General features: G+C 43.6%; 1 protein-coding gene across 3 annotated transcripts in view; it reads left to right on the forward strand.

Annotated features, from left to right (window-relative positions):
- msh3 (mutS homolog 3 (E. coli)) overlaps positions 1-17,553 on the forward strand; it is a 37,044-nt gene that overhangs the window by 14,076 nt on the left and 5,415 nt on the right. For 2 of the 3 annotated variants that reach the window (XM_047593121.1, XM_047593122.1), the window contains exons 15-21: positions 1,143-1,311; positions 1,519-1,583; positions 2,930-3,046; positions 3,327-3,434; positions 4,600-4,714; positions 5,203-5,360; positions 12,842-13,028. In XM_047593121.1, the coding sequence (XP_047449077.1) occupies positions 1,143-1,311; positions 1,519-1,583; positions 2,930-3,046; positions 3,327-3,434; positions 4,600-4,714; positions 5,203-5,360; positions 12,842-13,028 (919 nt within the window). The remainder of the gene's footprint in view (positions 1-1,142; positions 1,312-1,518; positions 1,584-2,929; positions 3,047-3,326; positions 3,435-4,599; positions 4,715-5,202; positions 5,361-12,841; positions 13,029-17,553) is intronic. The other variant, XM_047593123.1, reaches the window with a different exon arrangement.

The raw sequence follows: 17,553 nt of genomic DNA on the forward strand, positions 1-17,553 counted from the left end.
GATAGCAGCAGCCCTCCCCAGCAGGACGCAGCCTGACACACAAAAATGTGTATGGAAAAACTGAAAAAAAACAAAAACATGAAGAACAGCACAAGTTGTTGACCTGGCCTGCAAATTCACTAGATCCACAGAGGCCCCTCCCCTCAACCCATAGGACCCAAAGGCCCCCACTAACTAACATCCTGTTGCCAGACACCACAGGACACCCTCAGAAGGCCCATGTCCATTCTCTGATGAGTCACAGGGGATACCTACACAGTATTAGGAAGGTGGTCATAATGTTATGCCTGATCGGTGCATGTAAATGAAACACTATAGGCTTTAACACAGACAGAAGTAACATGCACAAGAACAAAAGGGGGGCTGATTCAAAATGAAGAATTTTAGAAGAATCCCTCACATGTTTTTCTTTTCTTTTTTCATTTTATGCTTTCGTTGTGTACCTCATCATCATCTTTCAAATTAGCAAACAGTGTCAGCTCACGATTGCTTTCATTACGGGTTAATCTGTTGATTTTGTTCTTTAATAAGTGACGTGAAATGTTCCAACAATCCTCATATTTTAAGAGCTTTCTTGTAAAGAACTGAATATCATTTTAATTTGCACACTGTAAACACATTGACATGCCTCTGGTAAATTCATATATGGTTCTTATCAATTAACTCTTATAGGATAAATTATATTCAGTTGGGCTGATTCTTTTTATTTCCTTCAGTATCAATTATTAGGCTGTTTTATAAATCCAGAAAGAAGTCCTCCGGGCTGAAATGAAGCCCTTATGTGCATAGGCAGCTACATAAATGACTAATGTGAATCAGAAAAACCCACCACAGTAGCACAAAACTGGGCTCAGAAAGAGTGCAAGATACAGCACAGTGGGTGATGATAGATGCCTGCTGTCACTCCTCACAATCCATGATCAACAGTTGGCACGAGTATCAGAGTGAAGGACGTCTAGTGACACATGGATGATTTATTTTTTCTCAGTTTTCAGTCCAAAGGGTCAGACTGACCAACAAGCTCATGTCCTGCGATTTTTTTTTATTTTTTATTTTTTATCCATGATCGTGGACGTGTGGGTCCGGGTTGCGATGTGTTGGCAGCAGCTGTCCCGTTTTTTTAAATACGCGCGTCTGTGCAGGTCGGGGAATAAGACGGAGCTCTTCTCAGATCTGTCGGGGTTTCCGGTGCTGCAGGAGAGAACGGCGCAGATTCAGGCCGTCCTCGACGAGATCCAAGACCACCGCAAAGACGTCCGACTGGCGCTGAAGGCACCCGCCCTCGACTACACATCCGTGTCTGGACAGGAGGTATCGTCTGAGTGTGTGTGTTTCTAAAAGGCCAGAGCGTGAATGGAAGGTGGGAGGAGATTGATGGCCACGCGGGCGGAAGGCACAGTGACGATCTGATGCCTTTATGTGTCTGTTTTAATCAAGAGTGACACGTTATTTAGCCTGTCTGCTTTGCTCTTATTTGTCTGAGTCTCACTCCTCCTCTTCCTCCTCCTCCGCCCTCAGTTTCTGATTGAGGTGAAGAACTCGCAGGCCTCCACAGTTCCTCCTGACTGGGTCAAAATCAGCAGGTCAGCTCCCTCACGCAAACACAGTCAGTCACTGACACAAATCAGTTCTGGTTAAAAGATTTTCTCACTGCCTTTTCTAGTTTTGCAGTTTTAATTGTTTTTCTTGCAGAAAGTTCATCCAAGATTTAGATGGAAATTTGAAATTTCTAAACATAATAAACGGATATATACAATATACGGACAATGTCGCGGCCAGCTGGCAGGTGCACACTAAATAAGATGATCAACTCAAAAAATCAAGCATGTGATCACAGTGGCAAACTTACAAAGACGTGTTATAACTGTCTTGGCGGAAAACACTGAACCTGATGCTGCTCTCAGTGGCAGATGAGCTCCTTTCATGCCAGCTCCAGAAGCTATCAAAGTGAAGATAATTTTTTCCACTTATAAACCAGATCCACTTTAACATCTTTCTTTTCGCTTTCAAAGGTAGTGACTAGCCGATGCCACACAGCAGAGCTTTTAGCCTTTCTGAGCAGTTTGTGGTGAGCAGCTAAATAGAAAAAGCAGCTGCCGCGCTAGAATTCCTCTGGTGTCCAGAAAAGGTTGCTAAACCTGCATGCGCTCCGTCTGCTGCTTGTGTAAGTGTGAAACTGGTTGCTAAAAGCAGCGTCGCACGTCAATTTGTATTTTGTATTTGACATGATCATGGTTTTATTCAGGATAGTGACTATTAGTGCAGTGTAATCCTCCTGTTACGTTCACGTTAGATGAATTTGTTTCACCCACGCAGCGTCTGGGACAATGTCACATTGTGCCGCTGCAAACGTTGAGCCGGGTTCAACTCTTGACCTGATAAACGTCCCTGCACTGTTTTGCTCATTGTCGCAGCCCCTTAACTTCCCCATCAATGAGCTGTCTCTGCACAAAGACGGAAACAAAGAGGAAACACTTCTCCGCAGCGGCTCTGTTGTTTTCCGCTTTCTGACACCATCTCTGTTATTGTTCTTACATCAGGACATGTCGTATCACAAAGCTCTGACTTTACTGTCGGGCAGCACAGTGGTGCAGTGGTTAGCACTGATGGCGACTGATGGCGACTTTCATGCGAAATTCATGCTGCGGTGCAGATTAGACCCTTTTATGGACTGCTTTTGACCTGCGGCCCTTATCTTTGACATTTGCGTATTAAACTTTGTGACCCCGTAGTCTATTTGTAAACAGATTCACAGACGAATAACAGTTTCACAATCACTTTCACAACCTTCCGAAAGTGTAGAAATGTCACGTATATGATATCAACGCTGAAGAAACACGTCGTGCAGGATGACAAGAAGGATCGATTTGATGTGTCACACACTAAATGCTCTGCCTCTCTCCCCCCCCCCCCCCCCTTTCCCGTGCAGTACCAAAGCGGTCGGCAGGTACCACTCTCCTCTCCTGGTGGACCGCTACAAGAAGCTGCTGCAGCTCAGAGAGCAGCTACTGTTGGACTGCCAGAGGGAGTGGACCAATTTTCTGGAGTATGACACACGCACACACACACACACACACGCATGCGCGCACACATGATCATAAAGTCAAATGAAAAACCTCTAAAACACGTCGGCATGTTGCTCGGAGCCTCCACAGCTCTCAGCCTGCCAGAATTAGTCTGTTTTAGTCAAGTACACACCGTCAGTGCTGTCTACTCAGAACACGGTATGCACTTACCTTAATATACACTTGAAAATCTCTTTCCCTTCTCTCTGTTTCTCACGCTCTCTTCCTCTTTTCTCTCTCTCTCTCTCTCTCTCTCCGTAGTCAGTTTGGGGAGCACTACCACACCATGAAAAGGGCTATTAGTCACCTAGCAACCATGGACTGCCTCTTTTCATTGGCTGAGGTGGCCAAACAAGGGGACTATTGCAGGTGATGTCCACTCATGACGGCCATAAATATTGATGCGTGTGTCTGAGTACGTGCCGTGTGTGTGTGTGTGTGTGTGTGTGTGTGTGCGCTTGCGTGTGTTTACTGTATGTGTGGGATTATGTGTGTTGGGGAGTCCTGTGTCGTGTCCTATAGTCTTAGACAGGCGGTACGTGGGTGTGTGCGCCGGGCTCTGCAGTGAGCTCTGCCAGAAGACCAACATCTCTCCCACTCACTCACACACACACACGCAAAATCCCACATGCACCTTTAAATTGTCTGTTTCCATATATTTTCTTTTCTTGCAGAATTTGCGCATTTGATATTTTGTCAGTTTTTTTCCCACTGCTCACTTTAGGTCACTTTAGGACTTGTGCACTTTTGTCCTGTTTTATTTATTTATTTATTTTTAAGGAAATGCACCTGCTGTGTGTTTTTAGTAAAGAATAACTGAGGCATTGATAGGTCCGTCTGTTACCGTTGTCGGGTTTACACATTTAACCTTTTCACTTGATACGTTCAGGTTTTTTGACAGGTGATAAACTCAAAGAAATTTTTTGTACACGTTCATCTTTCCAATGAATAAATAAAACATAATCAGTTCCTTTGAAAAACACAAGTATACTCCTACACAGATCACAATAAGTTTAAAAGCATAATCAGGAGATCCAGATTAGGGGCCGATGATTAAATCCCTCCCCAGGAAGTGACAGGTAGAAACTTCATCGTAACCTCATCATGACAAGATTTTAAAAAAAAATTTTTTTTTATGCATTTCAGAAAACATCTTGTGTAACTGAATGACTTTTGCACAGAGGACCGGTTCCAGGTCAGAGACAATTATGCAGAACTTATTTCTGCCAAAGGAGATAATGATACTAGAGTCTGAGGCCAAGGGGCTGTGGATGTTATTGATGAATAAATACATATTTTTACTCTAAGTTCACATTGTGCAACTTGTTTTATGTGTTATTTCAACAAATTAGGAAAAAAATGGTTTGGCTTCTTGGACAGTGGAGCATTTTGCAAAGTATCTGACATGTTTTGACATGTATCCGCATCCTCCTTAATATATCACTTTCTTGCCAAATCATGATATTTCAAAAAAACAAACAAACAAAAAAAAAAGAAGCAGCTGTTTATGATGTTGTGTGTTCTCTGTGTCTAGGCCCGACTTGTGTGAAAATAAGCACCAGATTCTGATCAGGGACGGCAGACACCCCGCTATAGACTTACTACTGGGAGAGAATAACCAGTATGTGCCCAACCACACTGAACTCCAGGTACAACACACACACACACACACACACACACACACACACACACACACACACACACACACACACACACACACACACACACACTCAGGCTCATTCAGGCAGCTCCGGGACAAGGTGGAGCCAAAACACACACAGACATTTCCCTGCTCCCTAACTCACTGAGACAGTCCTGAAAACAAAACTGCACCAGCCCATGCTGCTACACTCCTATGAATACGCACGTGAAGACTTGCGCAACACCGAACACACACACACACACACACACGCACACACGCGTGCTTGCTTCCCCGCTCAGTGCTGGAGTGGGTGTAGGTTAATCTTGCCACAGAAACACAAGCCATTGGGAGTAGTAGGAGAAGCCAGGCTTTCAGTCCACCCACCTCTTCAGCTGTGCAGGACAGCATGCAAATATCTTATTCTGTCTCTCTCCTCGTTTGCCTTCTGTCTATGTCACAGTTATTCTCCTCTCTCCTCTCCTCCCCTCCCTTTAGGGCGATGGCAGGAGGACTATGATAATCACCGGGCCTAATATGGGGGGTAAGAGCTCCTACATCCGCCAGGTTGCCCTCATCTGTGTTATGGCTCAGATGGGCTCCTACGTCCCAGCCTCTGAGGCCCGTCTTGGCGTTCTGGATGGAGTTTACACCAGGTACAGACACAAGCAAAAAAACTACCTGTGGATTTGTTGCTGTGCCACCGTTGTCCCTCTTTTGTATCTTTTTATGACTGGCCCCCCCCCCAAAAAAGACGGGTACCCCTCATGATCTGGGTGCCGTGAGCTCAGTGCTCTTGGGACACTTTTGAATGTAAATACATTTAAATTGAATGTGTAATAACAACAACAACATAGAGACTCAGAAATGCCAGCGAATGGCAACCAAAAGATTTTGAACCGAAATAAAAATAAATAACCATTAATGATTTGTTGTTTGAGCCATGAAATCTGTTGGAGCTTTTTTTGGTTTCAGTTGGTTTGATTTAAAGTTGCCAGGATTCGTTAGTCATTTGCAAACATCACAGTCCCTTTTAACTGATATTTTCCTCCATTTCGACTGCCTTCTTCCGAATTTGTCCTCCGTATAAAAACTGTTTACTGTAACGTCTGTGAAGTGACCTCGAGCTCCGAATCTGCTTCGCCAAACATCGCGGATTCTTAGAGGAGATTAATGAAAGCAATCGCTTTTATGCAGCTGTGGTGGAAAACGAGCACGGCTGCGCGATCGCAGCAGCGTCTCTCCGACTCTGGCGTGCAGATGCTTGTTGTTCCTGTTAGTCTGGTTAAAGAGGAGGTAAAGATTGACACATTAGTGCCTGAAGCGCATTAATTTATATACATGCATATATACATTTACAGCATGTACACCATACCTAATCAATTATTCACAAGCGACACACATCAATACACTTGTTAGCGTCTTTCTTTTCTGGTGATGGACGGATGTGATGTCTAGTTTTTCCCAGGGCACTTTCCCCTCTGACGACTCCTCCATGTTGGTGCAATTAAACTTAAGGATACTGGTTAATCCACTGTGTAAATAACCTGACGAAGAAATTGTTGTCCCCTCCCTGCCCAAATACACCTCATTCACTGCGTGTCACCTTTGTTGTAAGCGCTGTGGTTTATTTTTAGGATTGACACTCAGACTAATCCCTTCTAATCCCATTTTGTTCCTCACCACCGAGGAGGAGGAGGTGGAGGAGGAGGTGGAGGAGGAGGTGGAGGAGGAGGAGGTGGTGGTGTGTACTTGGAGGAAGGAGATGTTTCACAAAGCTGTCTGTATTGTCCTATTATGGTTCGATAGGTTTCTGTGTCGTAGAAACAAACAATAAGCCTTAGTAGGATCTTTTTTTTTTTCCTGAGGGTGATTATTCTTATTATAATGAGACTAGCAACTATCTCTGTGTGTAGTTTCCAGGTCTGACTACATATTACTGTGGAACAGGGGCCAACACAAGGTCTCCGTCATTCTGCCTCTGCTGCACTATGTGATTACACCTAATGGCTTGCAGATGTGTGTAATTGTCTTTTTTGTAGATTTAAGCATGTCCTCGTGTATTAACCCAGTAGGAGCCAGAGACTGTATGCGTCCGTGTGTGTGTGTGTTTGTGTGTGTTCATTTGTGGTCCTGTCCTCAAGAGAAAGGTTTAGACTTTGGTGATTTCGCTTGTTTTTCGTGTCTGCAGGTGTCCTCACAGTGCTGCGTAAAGGCCAAATTTCCAAAATGGATTGTATGTGTGAACAGAAAATAAACGCGCATAGTACAGATTCTGCGTGTACATACCTGCAGACGTATTTCGGAGCGTTTCTGAACTGCAGCTTTAGGCCATGACGTGCTTTTAACTCCCAGCCGATTATTACGCAAAGTGCAGGTTATAAGATGGCGACCGAGTTGCAGCACGCTCTCTGTATCATGTCTGATAAATGATGAAAGAATTGTGTTAAAATATTGTTTTATATCACTGCTCCCCGCTCATTCATTCCCTAGCTCGCTCCATGCTAGTCGAGCCTGGCGGATACAGTGTTGTTTCTACAAACAGTAACCGACAAACGCTGCGAACAAACAACGACCGAGTGTTTTGCCACAGTTGCTGACTTTTAATTAAGGAGTAAACACCGTCAAGCAGTGGATTAGTTGTTGTCACTTGACTGTAGCCTGAGTGGAGATGAAACAATCCTGAACCGTTCGCGTGTGTTTGCTCGCGTGTGTCCTCCGTTGTTAAGTCGGGTCTTTTGATTGGGGTTGTAGGTTAACGTTCTCCCACTCTGAAGCAATGCGGCTTATAGCTAATTAGCGTCCGCAGGGAAAAAGCGCCCCCCCCTCCCACCCCCCACTCTACCTGGAGTCCTGTCTCACCTCCTCTGCTGCCTCGGCCGTCCTCTTCGTTTCTAGTCGGGCTGCTCGGCCTCGCTCCGTCGCGCGGCGTAAAGGTCCTGGGGACGATCTGTCTTGATCATAAATGCTCAATCAATTCCCACTGCTGTGTCAAGTGTAACAGACGCCGCAGTGGGAATTGCCTCATTGTTAGCCGTTCGTGAGTGAGAGAGAAACGCGCAGCAGTGAGTGGTTGTGGGTTTGACTTGTGTAGACTTTGCAGGGTTGGGGGTAATGAGATGGCGCTTAGGTGTCTAATGGGATAATCCTGTCTGCACTGATCCAGATGATTGATTATCAGGGAGGATAAAGAGAATAATTTGGAGATTGGTTTAACGCTGCATGCCGCTTCACCTGCCCACTCCATGGTGCAGCAGAATTTGAAGTATTTTTCTACGCATGTTTGTTCTCAATAACTCCAGTAGCTCAGAGTGTCGGTTGCTTGTCATAGGTATGTGCATGTATGCAGCAGCTGTGTGTGCTTTCTTGTCGGTATTGAGTCCTGAAGGTTATAGAGCACATTCTTCCATCCCTTCATGGTTGTTATGGAAACAGCAAGAGGAAGCCGAATGTAAAAGTGTGTTTTGAAAGGACCTTTAATCGACCATGGACTCCTAACAGTGATTATACCATGTTTTACTAAAAGTCGTACACAGCCGCCCCCCCCTCCCCTTCAGAAAATGCAAATTTTTTTTGCATCTTTTCCTGAGCTTCAGAAATGTGGCACGTATCCAGAAATGTCACAAGACCTCACAAATGGCAGCAAGCGCTCTGCTGCCAACAGGTTTCTGCGCAACATCAGCGTCTGGGGTGGGTGCTGGTGCACGTGTTCAACATGTGGGGGAAAACGCTGTGTATGCTGGATGAAATCATTCGTTCTTGGGAGCTTTCGCTGCGCAGTCCAGCGTTTGTGCCTTCTTGTAGGCGGTACACAGAGTTGTTTGGGACTTTGGTGCACCGCAGGAACTACAGGAGGTTAAAATCAGACATGATTTAACTCGGCAGAAATCCGTGATTCAAAACGGTGGAACAAACAGAGGAGAACTCAAGATACATGACAACATAATTGTCAAAAGACAAGTTTTGATTTGCTTTTTCATATCTAAGTAAAGAAGATGTGTTGCTTTGCTTTATTTAAAAAAAAAAAGATAAAACAAAACATACATTAACATATGTGAGGACCTTCACTGCGTTTATGAAAATGAACGTACATTGAGAGTGAACAGTGAAATTAACATTATAGAAAAGGAAAACTCAAAACTAAAAATGAAAACATCTAAAAAAAACTATGCTACAAATGTTAGTTTATTAATATTGGTATTTACCCCGATCAGGCATAACATTATGACCACCTTCTTAATATTGTCTAGGTTTCCCTTGTGACTCATCTTTCCGATGTCTGGCAACAAAATGTTGTTCCAGCAAACCACACAGATGCTTGATCAGCTTGGGATCTAGTGAATTTGAGTTTAGCTGGGTGCTTTCTGTGAACGTAGCACCCAGATGAATGCCAGGTCCGAATGTTTCCCAGCAGAGCATTGAATTGTCACAAGACATTCAGGGTTACTTCTCTCGCCAGGTCATAATGTTGTGGCTGATTGGTGTATGTGTTTCCCAGTGGAAAGTGTACGTGATATTGAGTTGAAATATATTCAGCTGATGTATCATTTGGAAATGCCAACTCACTGTACTCGTTTGTACAGTGAAAATCTTGTGGGCTGTTTTTTCTTCAGCATCCATTAAAGCCGTGCAGCAGCAGCTTGGGGGTGAGTGAGTAAACAACAACAACCTGAATCTTCTGAACATCATCTAAAATAAAGTTGTTGACACTTTAACAGCTCGTACCTGCATCAGAATGTGCATTTCTTTCGGTGGACTAATGATGCTTGGTTGAACTGTCCTTTCATTGATCCAACTAAGAGCAATAGGATGATATAATAAGAGTACAAGTGTCAGGTAAACATTTCAAACGTGACTAAATGTGTTATCTGGGACTGTAACAGGTGTTAATAAGTCAAATCTATTTCCAGCTTCAGTGGTTTTAGCTGGAAGGAAGGGACTCAATGAGAGCAGCAGGACACCCAGCTGGTGGAGTGTCTCTGCGTCTCTGCTGTACGTCCCCTCACCAGTGGACAAACGGAGCGCGTGAACGCCGCCGTTCCTTTTAAATGGAATCCGTCCACCCAGTCTCCCGCGCAGTATGGATCCGTCGTAACTCGCTGTAAATTGCCCTTAGGAAATGCAGCAGCATGTTTGCCACGCCTCCCTCTTATTGGGCATGTGACGTAACCATGGTAACTCCTGTGTCGGAGGCTCCTGCCGGTGGTTCATTCACAGGCACTGCGCTGAAGGTCGGCCGGGACAGGAAAAGACAGATTTAGAGGTGAGAAACACTGACTGGCAGAGGGATGTGGCATCTGTGCTCCAGCTGGAGTTGAGCCTTTGTCAGATGAGTCAGTGCTGTCTGTCAGTCTGCATCTGTGCATCAGAGGAGCTCTCGAACTGTCTGTGAAGCTCATGAAGCAGGCAACTAATCAGTTACTATCCAGTTCAAGTTTCTCTTGACATGGAGTCAAGGTACATTCTTTCACTTACCCTTTTTTTTTGTAACATACTGATTACATGCATTCTGTACTATCTTGCAAATGTGTGCAGTGCAAGAAGAAGAAGAGGAATATGTTCGGATAGAGCGTTGGAATATGTTTGATTGTTATCCTAAGATGAACCTGATGGAATCATAATTAACACCCATAAAACTTACATAACCTGCTGTCTGTGGGAAAAGTGAGGATGTGGTTATATTCCCTGCAGTCTTTTTTTTTTTTTTTTTTTAGGGGCAGCTGTGGGTCAGATGGTGGGGCAGGTCTGATGAGTCCATTCCCGGCTCCTTAAAGTGTCCCTTTTTGCAAGATATCTAAACACCAATTGCTCTGGATGAGCTAACCAGTCGTGAATGACTGGACTTTAGGCAAAGTGTAAACAGTGGGCCGCTTCGAGAGCCATAATATTCATCAGTTAGTTATTTTGTAGTTATAAATTTTAATATTCGGTCTGTTTATGACTGCACCATTCTCTAATTTTCTTCAGATCTAACAGTATGTTAAAAATACTGGTGGATGAAGCAGATGCCACAAATGCCCACCATATTAAGCCCTGACACTGTATGGCCACCGGTGTGTGGAAACCCCATTTAATATATCGTTGTGTTTCATTCTTTTGCTCTGAGGCTGAACACGGTTTTGTTATTTAGATTCAATTAAGGGAAATCTTTCAGACATTAGTACAGCTGTAATCTCCGAGTTTAAAGGCCCCTTTAATGTTTGGAAATCCCGCTGCTCTTGCACGTGGCCTTGCAGAATGTGATATTCCTGCACAGACCTCAACCCCAACCAACAGTTCTGCGATCACAGTTGCAAGCCAGATCATGCAACCTGTCATTTTTTTGGGTGGCCCCACCGGTGTCAGGTGGAAGCCCTTCCCAGGGGAGTGCACCTCAATCCTGCACCCGTGAGACTGGAAAGACATGCTTCACTGTGAAACATGAGTGGAGAGTCTGAAAGTATGAATGCAAAGTACAAATTAAGATTAACTGAAAGAAAGCTATGTGAGCGTATGTTTTTAATTAACTGTTAACGAGGAGAACTCCCGATTTGTGTTAATTAAAAAATAAAACCTGAAGGCTTTTTACAAATTGCTGCATGTTGAGCAAATGTAACTGGAAACAACTACATAAAATGCTTTCAAGGGTTTCGTTTGGCCTTAGCTGTTGGTATGATGATGCTAAGAGGAACCTACGTAGAGTTGACAGCAGTATGTGTTACACGATGAGCGCTTAAAATTAGAATTAAGACTGTATGTAACCCTCCACACCCTCAGACACATATTATCAGATGCCGACTTCCTCTTTTTCTTCTTCTGTTCAGTTTAAAGAGAGGAACCACTGCCTGCTGCTCTCTCCCTCATTCTTCACACCCAGATTCTGTTCACTCTCTCTTTCTTTTGTCCTTCTTTGGTGCTCACGTGTTTCTCCTGGAACAAGATTGTGTAGGTGTAGTTCTACATTAGAAAAATGGCAGATCCTTTGTTTGTTCACTTGTGGGTGTTTTTTTTTTTTTTTTTTTTTTTTGGATTTCTGGAAGAACAACGGCAATTTTAGGATTATCTCAGTGCCATTGCTTATCTGGATAAGCATGATTTGAAATTCCTGCAAGAAACAAATAATCCCCTATTGATATGATTATATATGTCAGGATATGTGTTTTATGTTGTATTCTTGACAGAGAAGCATTTTAGCATTTAATGTTTATTGTTCCATAACGTCAAGATTGGGTAGACTATGTATAATCTTTGTAATAAACAAACAAAGCAATGAACAGATAAAAAATGTAGGGTAGGTTATCTCACAAGATAAATAAAATAGCATGCCAACTTGACGTCACAACACAGTTTTCACTCATTGAAGGAAAGTAAAAAAAAAAACAGATTACACAGATCAAACAGAAGTTTACTCACCTTGTGCTACATAGATAGTCGTCATCTGAGACCACCTAAACTAACTGTATATATTTATTCATGACTTTTTTGTCCAACTAATTTAAATTTAATCCAGAGCCTGAAACACCAAGTAGATTGTTTTATACTATAAACAATTTATAATTTATACTCGTATTTCAATGCAGCCGCATGCTGAATTTTCCTCTGGATCAATCAAGCTATCAGTCTATCAAAGTAAAAACACTGTAAAGGTTCACCTCCAAAATACAATGTCTGGGGTTAAAACTGTAAAGCGCAAGTGCCAACAACTGCAGTTCCTCAAATGACCACTTGAGGTCGGCTCCAGGCGTGAGTCCCACATACACTTAAAATGACTAGCTTTACAGACAAAAAATAGATATGTTCAAAGCCTCAAACCGAAACCAAATCTACGACAAATATCCAGGGGATGAATCTCTGTGCAACCAACCCAGTTAAATTAAAGCTTAAAGACATAAATTAAGGCATGGACATACACCTCACAAATTGCTAGACGTCACCCGATGCCCTCAGCTCCAATTGTGCTCCACCTCTGTATCCATTGTTAAATTAGCTGGGAGTTAGGTGGAGTAAGGCGCTGCCAAGCTCACGACATCCGCGCTGAGCTCATTGGGTGACGTCATAGAGGATTTGTCCGTCTGTGTACAGTGTACAGTCAATGATTCTGACAGAACCTACGCTCGTTTTGCTTTTGACATCCCGCCTCTCTCTTCTTGGTCGTCAGGATGGGGGCTTCAGACAACATCTACAAAGGGCGGAGCACATTCATGGAAGAGCTGACCGAGGCCTCGGAGATCATTTCCCATGCGACAGAACGCTCTCTGGTCATACTTGATGAGCTGGGACGGGGCACGAGCACCCATGATGGGATTGCCATCGCCTATGCCACCCTTGAGTACTTCATCAGAGATGTAAGTGTGTAGGCATTCGTAAAAAGAACTGGTGTAAATAAAGCAGATTTTAATATCTAATGAGGAAAAAGAAAAGGATACGTAAAAATGAGAAGGAAAGCACTGATTGGTAACAATTCATCTTGACATAAATCTACTAGCATTACAGAACCCAGTAGTCATGAAGGTAATGGCCTTTGGCACAGAGGTGGGTGTGTCTATTTTTTGTGCATCGAAGTGTTTTATTGCATGCAGTTGTGGGATCTGCAGACTTGATTGTTTGTTTTGCAGTGAGACGAGCCACCTGAGGGGCCTCAGCAACACAATTGAAGCTAGACCCATAGTGCTGATATCCCATTAGAGGGGAGGATGAATTGCTAACGGGGAGAAGGAAGAGTAAGGGTGACCCCTAGATACCGAATTATTTAAGAGATGCATGTTGTGCTGCAGAAGGCCCGATTCTGTCCTCATAAGGGAGGGAGGGAGAAGAGCACCTCAGAGGCAAAGGTTAAGACAAGAGGAGACGGAGCAATGAGAGGAGAAATGTGGGAGCTCAGCGTTCTTGGAAACGGTATTTCTAAGAGAGACTGTGTGTGTCTGCGGGGATTATGAGAGCTGGCACAGTCACGAGCCCTCAGGGTGTTGCACAGTGTTGCAAATCTTAGTTTAGGCAGAACAGGTGAGAGAGAGCAAGAGACAAGTGGCGTTATAAGTGGGCAAGCATCTGTGTTTTCCAGTTTGTGTGCAACATATGGATCAATACAGTGCACACAATTTATCTCTGGGCATGAGACATTAATTAAAACCCTTAGTATATTGTATATACTAAATAAACAGGACACTTTCTTTTCCATTGTTGCATTTTTTTCTGATTAGCCAGTATAACAGCATTGTTACCACTTGGATTTAGATTTTTCCTGTGATGGGAATACCAAGCCAAAAGTTGTGATTGCATATTAATACGTGTGAGACAGACTTTGCTTTCTTCCTTCATTTGTCTGAATTGTCATTTTTTGTGCTCTTTTTGGGCGTTACCTTTGCACGCTACAGTCCTGCACAATTCCAAGACAAAAAAAGAGGACAATACAACCTAGCACGCGATCTACACTTCAGATGATCTACACCATCAACTCAGATGGTCTGACCTTAGAGAGCATGTGTTTAATCTTGCACTTGGGGCGATTTATTTTGCAAACTATTGTAGTTAACGACACCAGCTGTTCAGCTGAGAGTCGGCGGGTGACACAGATTTTGAGTTTGGGCCCTTTGAGTCCCTGGCTGCTGCTCCCGCTTGGGTCCACAGACACCACAGCCAAATGCCACTGATGTGTTTCTACAGTTTGAACCGTTGCCTCGTGGGTAATCAAAGCTTACAAGCTGCATCCAATCTATAATAGCTTTATTTTCAGTTTTCCAAGACCTTTATCCAAAAGCTCCAAATTGCCCCGAGGTAACTGTCCAAATATAGATGAATAAGCATTTATCTTCTAGTTTTCATGTCTTGCCTGTTCCACATTAATCTTTGGACAGAAACATGGGCTTATGTAATCCTGCTGGAAAACATGGAAAGAAAATGTGTAAGTAGCAGCTAACGCAGCTTGGAGCTGCTTTTGGTTGGAGGAGGGAGCACTTTAACTACCTGTTGTGTAACAGCATCGATTTGTTAGAAAACCCTTGCTATTAAAGGAGAGGCAAAACACAAAGGGCACAAAAGAAGTTATGCTATATAGCGAAGGGGCTCCTCAGTACAGGCAGACCTGCAGAAGTCTTTCATGCCGACTCCCACTCCTCCTCCGCTACACCCCCACCCCACCCCCCTTCACTAGAGTCCACCGCTGACGTCAAAAGACTGCACCTCCTTTGACTCGGTTGTTATGGCAACGCACCTCTTTCTGTCCCCAACACTCACCTGAGAGGTAGTTAAGAATGTAGATAGGTTTCATAACGCCACTCAATAATAGAGACAGCCTTGATGCAGAAAGAGAAAAGGAAACACAGAGGCAGAGGATGGCTCAAACCAGAAAATTCTTCTTCTAGAAGTTGCAGGGTTTTTATGGTGAAAGCGCAGCCAGCGCAAGGTTGGTCTGGTTCACGTTGGCCTTGTTTATTTCCCGTCTAGTTGTGATGTGTGAAGTTCTTTGTGCTGTCGTCTCCTTTCGGCCGTTTCTCTCAAACTGACTTGGGCGCTCACTCTTATTCACACTAACAGCAGGTCCTGCCATTACTTTCACACTACGCTTAGCACGACTCATCGCTCTCTCACCACTTGTTCTGCCAGGCTTCCATGTTGCCTGCGCTAATACTGTCATTTTTGCGCTTTGATAGCAGAGCAGCAAATCAGGCCCGGCTCACACCTGGACTCGCAGGAAGACGCGCAACTCAACAACAGCTCACTTTTGGCCGCGCACCAATGGGTAAATGTTCAGCGCGACGTATCGTTCCACGTGGGCGTAAATGGTCTGATGTGCTCATACTGATGCACAAGCTCCTGCAATAGACCCACACGGGCTCTGCAGCACTCTGTGCCTGCGCTGTGATCATACGCATGGATAACATGCTGATCTGCTTCCTCTTAGCTCGATGTGAATGCATTACTGTCTAGTTGAAGGACTGAAATAGTTTTCTTCGAAAGCGTCGTTTTTGCTCAGTACATGTTTTCGACGGTGCCTTTGATTGTGTGTGTATGTCAGGCTGTGCCAGGCAGGGATCTGAGGAAGATAATCAGAGGATATCAAGCGATGTCAAAGAAAAACAGTATTTGTTTTTTGACTGTAATGTGAAATGTTGAATACTTATCGCCTCCTCTGGTGCCTAAAAATCCGTGTGCTGCCCGGAACATGTTTCCATACTGCTGCCACATCGCTTCACAAAGGGTCACAAGTAGACAGTGTTTCATGTGTTTTTGCACGTGTGTGTCTGTGTCAGGCTGCATCCTGTGTCATTGCTATGGGGTGGGGGTGTCTGGCCTGGTCTACATCGCTGGTACATGTTTAAGTAACATCTATATGAATGCCAGTCCCAAAAGTTTCCCAGCAGAACATTAAATTATCACAAGATGGTCAATGTTATTTGCTTCTCCTGTCAGTGGTTTTAATGTTTTGGCTGTATATATTTAGAGTTATGAAAGAAATCATGAATGTATTTATTATTTAGAATAGTTACCTCAATAGTTACCTTGTTATTGAGGGAGACTCGGGAGTCAGAGTTTAATGTAATATTTTTACTCATAAAAATAATATTTTAACTGGCAGAACTTTTATTAATCCACCATCTTTGCCATGCATACCTATTAAACCCAATTACACTGACTCGTAAACATTATATCTAATGCAGCTCGAGTGGAACATTCAGATTCGACTAAAGAGGGCAGCCCTCAGCAGTATTGATCAAGGAGTCTCCAGTTTAACGGAGGATAATGACCTAAAGGAAAGGTCACCACCTGAACACTTTCCACTGACCGCGTCCCAACGCCAAATCTCTCTGACACACACACACACAACCACGGCACCTCCGCCGGACTAGCAGCTGCTAGCAGTGGGGTGAGAACACAAAGGGTGCCAGGCTACAATTGGATTTGTGTTTAATTGGATAGAAGGAGTAACAGAAGAGAGAGACGGCAATAGTGTTGTTGACACTTTTGCTCAAGATCCGATTACCGTGGAAGTGGAAGTGCGCTCTCTCACCTTCGACGACGTACCGTTACAAAACTGCTCAGGTGTTTGCCCTCATACTATCACCTCTAATAATCTCAGAGGTTGTTTAGTCCTGCTTGTTTCTGTCCATACATTAACAACCATACGGTAACATCTTCTTGGAGGATTTGGGAACATAATTAAAAGAAAAATAATACCCACAAAGCTGCACCTACCAGCATTTAAAAATGAAAATGTGTTCTCCGTGTGTCTGCGTGGGTTCTCTCCAGGTACTCCACCGTCCAAAGACATGCTCGTTAAGTTCATTGGTGATTGTAAATTGCCCGTATGTGTGAGTGGAGATGTTGTCTGTCACTCTGTGTTAGCTCCAGCCCCCCGCGGGCCTCCAGACGACAGAAAATGTAGCGAAGAACGAAAGAATGAACATAGCTGCCAATGAAACTTTTATCTCAAGAGTTGGTGGGACGTCAACTCATCTAAACCAACAGTTATAATTGGTGCATCTGATGGATACGTACAGACCAAAAGTTTGGAAGCAACTTCAAGATTCTGTTCACAATGCCTTTCTTAAAACCAGCATGAGTTCTATGTATTTTAGGATGTTTTTACTGCATGATCAGACTTTGCTTTTATGAATATGAACCATTTTCCTCAATTTACCTTTAGGTGTACATTAACGTCACCAGAACATTACTGAGTAAATGTCAGCAAAAAAAAAAGAGGGGCTTAGTTTTAGAGTCGAGGAGATTCACAACTTCTGTGCAAAAGTAAAAAAATAAAATTAATAAAATTGAATAAATCACAGTTTGCATCATTCACTTAAACTCGTTGACTTTTGAGAGTCTGCATAGAAATGTCCCTTGTGGAACGAATGCCTCGTTTATGCCATGCTG

This window comes from Mugil cephalus, chromosome 8, assembly GCF_022458985.1.
Source record: "Mugil cephalus isolate CIBA_MC_2020 chromosome 8, CIBA_Mcephalus_1.1, whole genome shotgun sequence".
NCBI classification, from domain to species: Eukaryota; Metazoa; Chordata; class Actinopteri; order Mugiliformes; family Mugilidae; genus Mugil; species Mugil cephalus.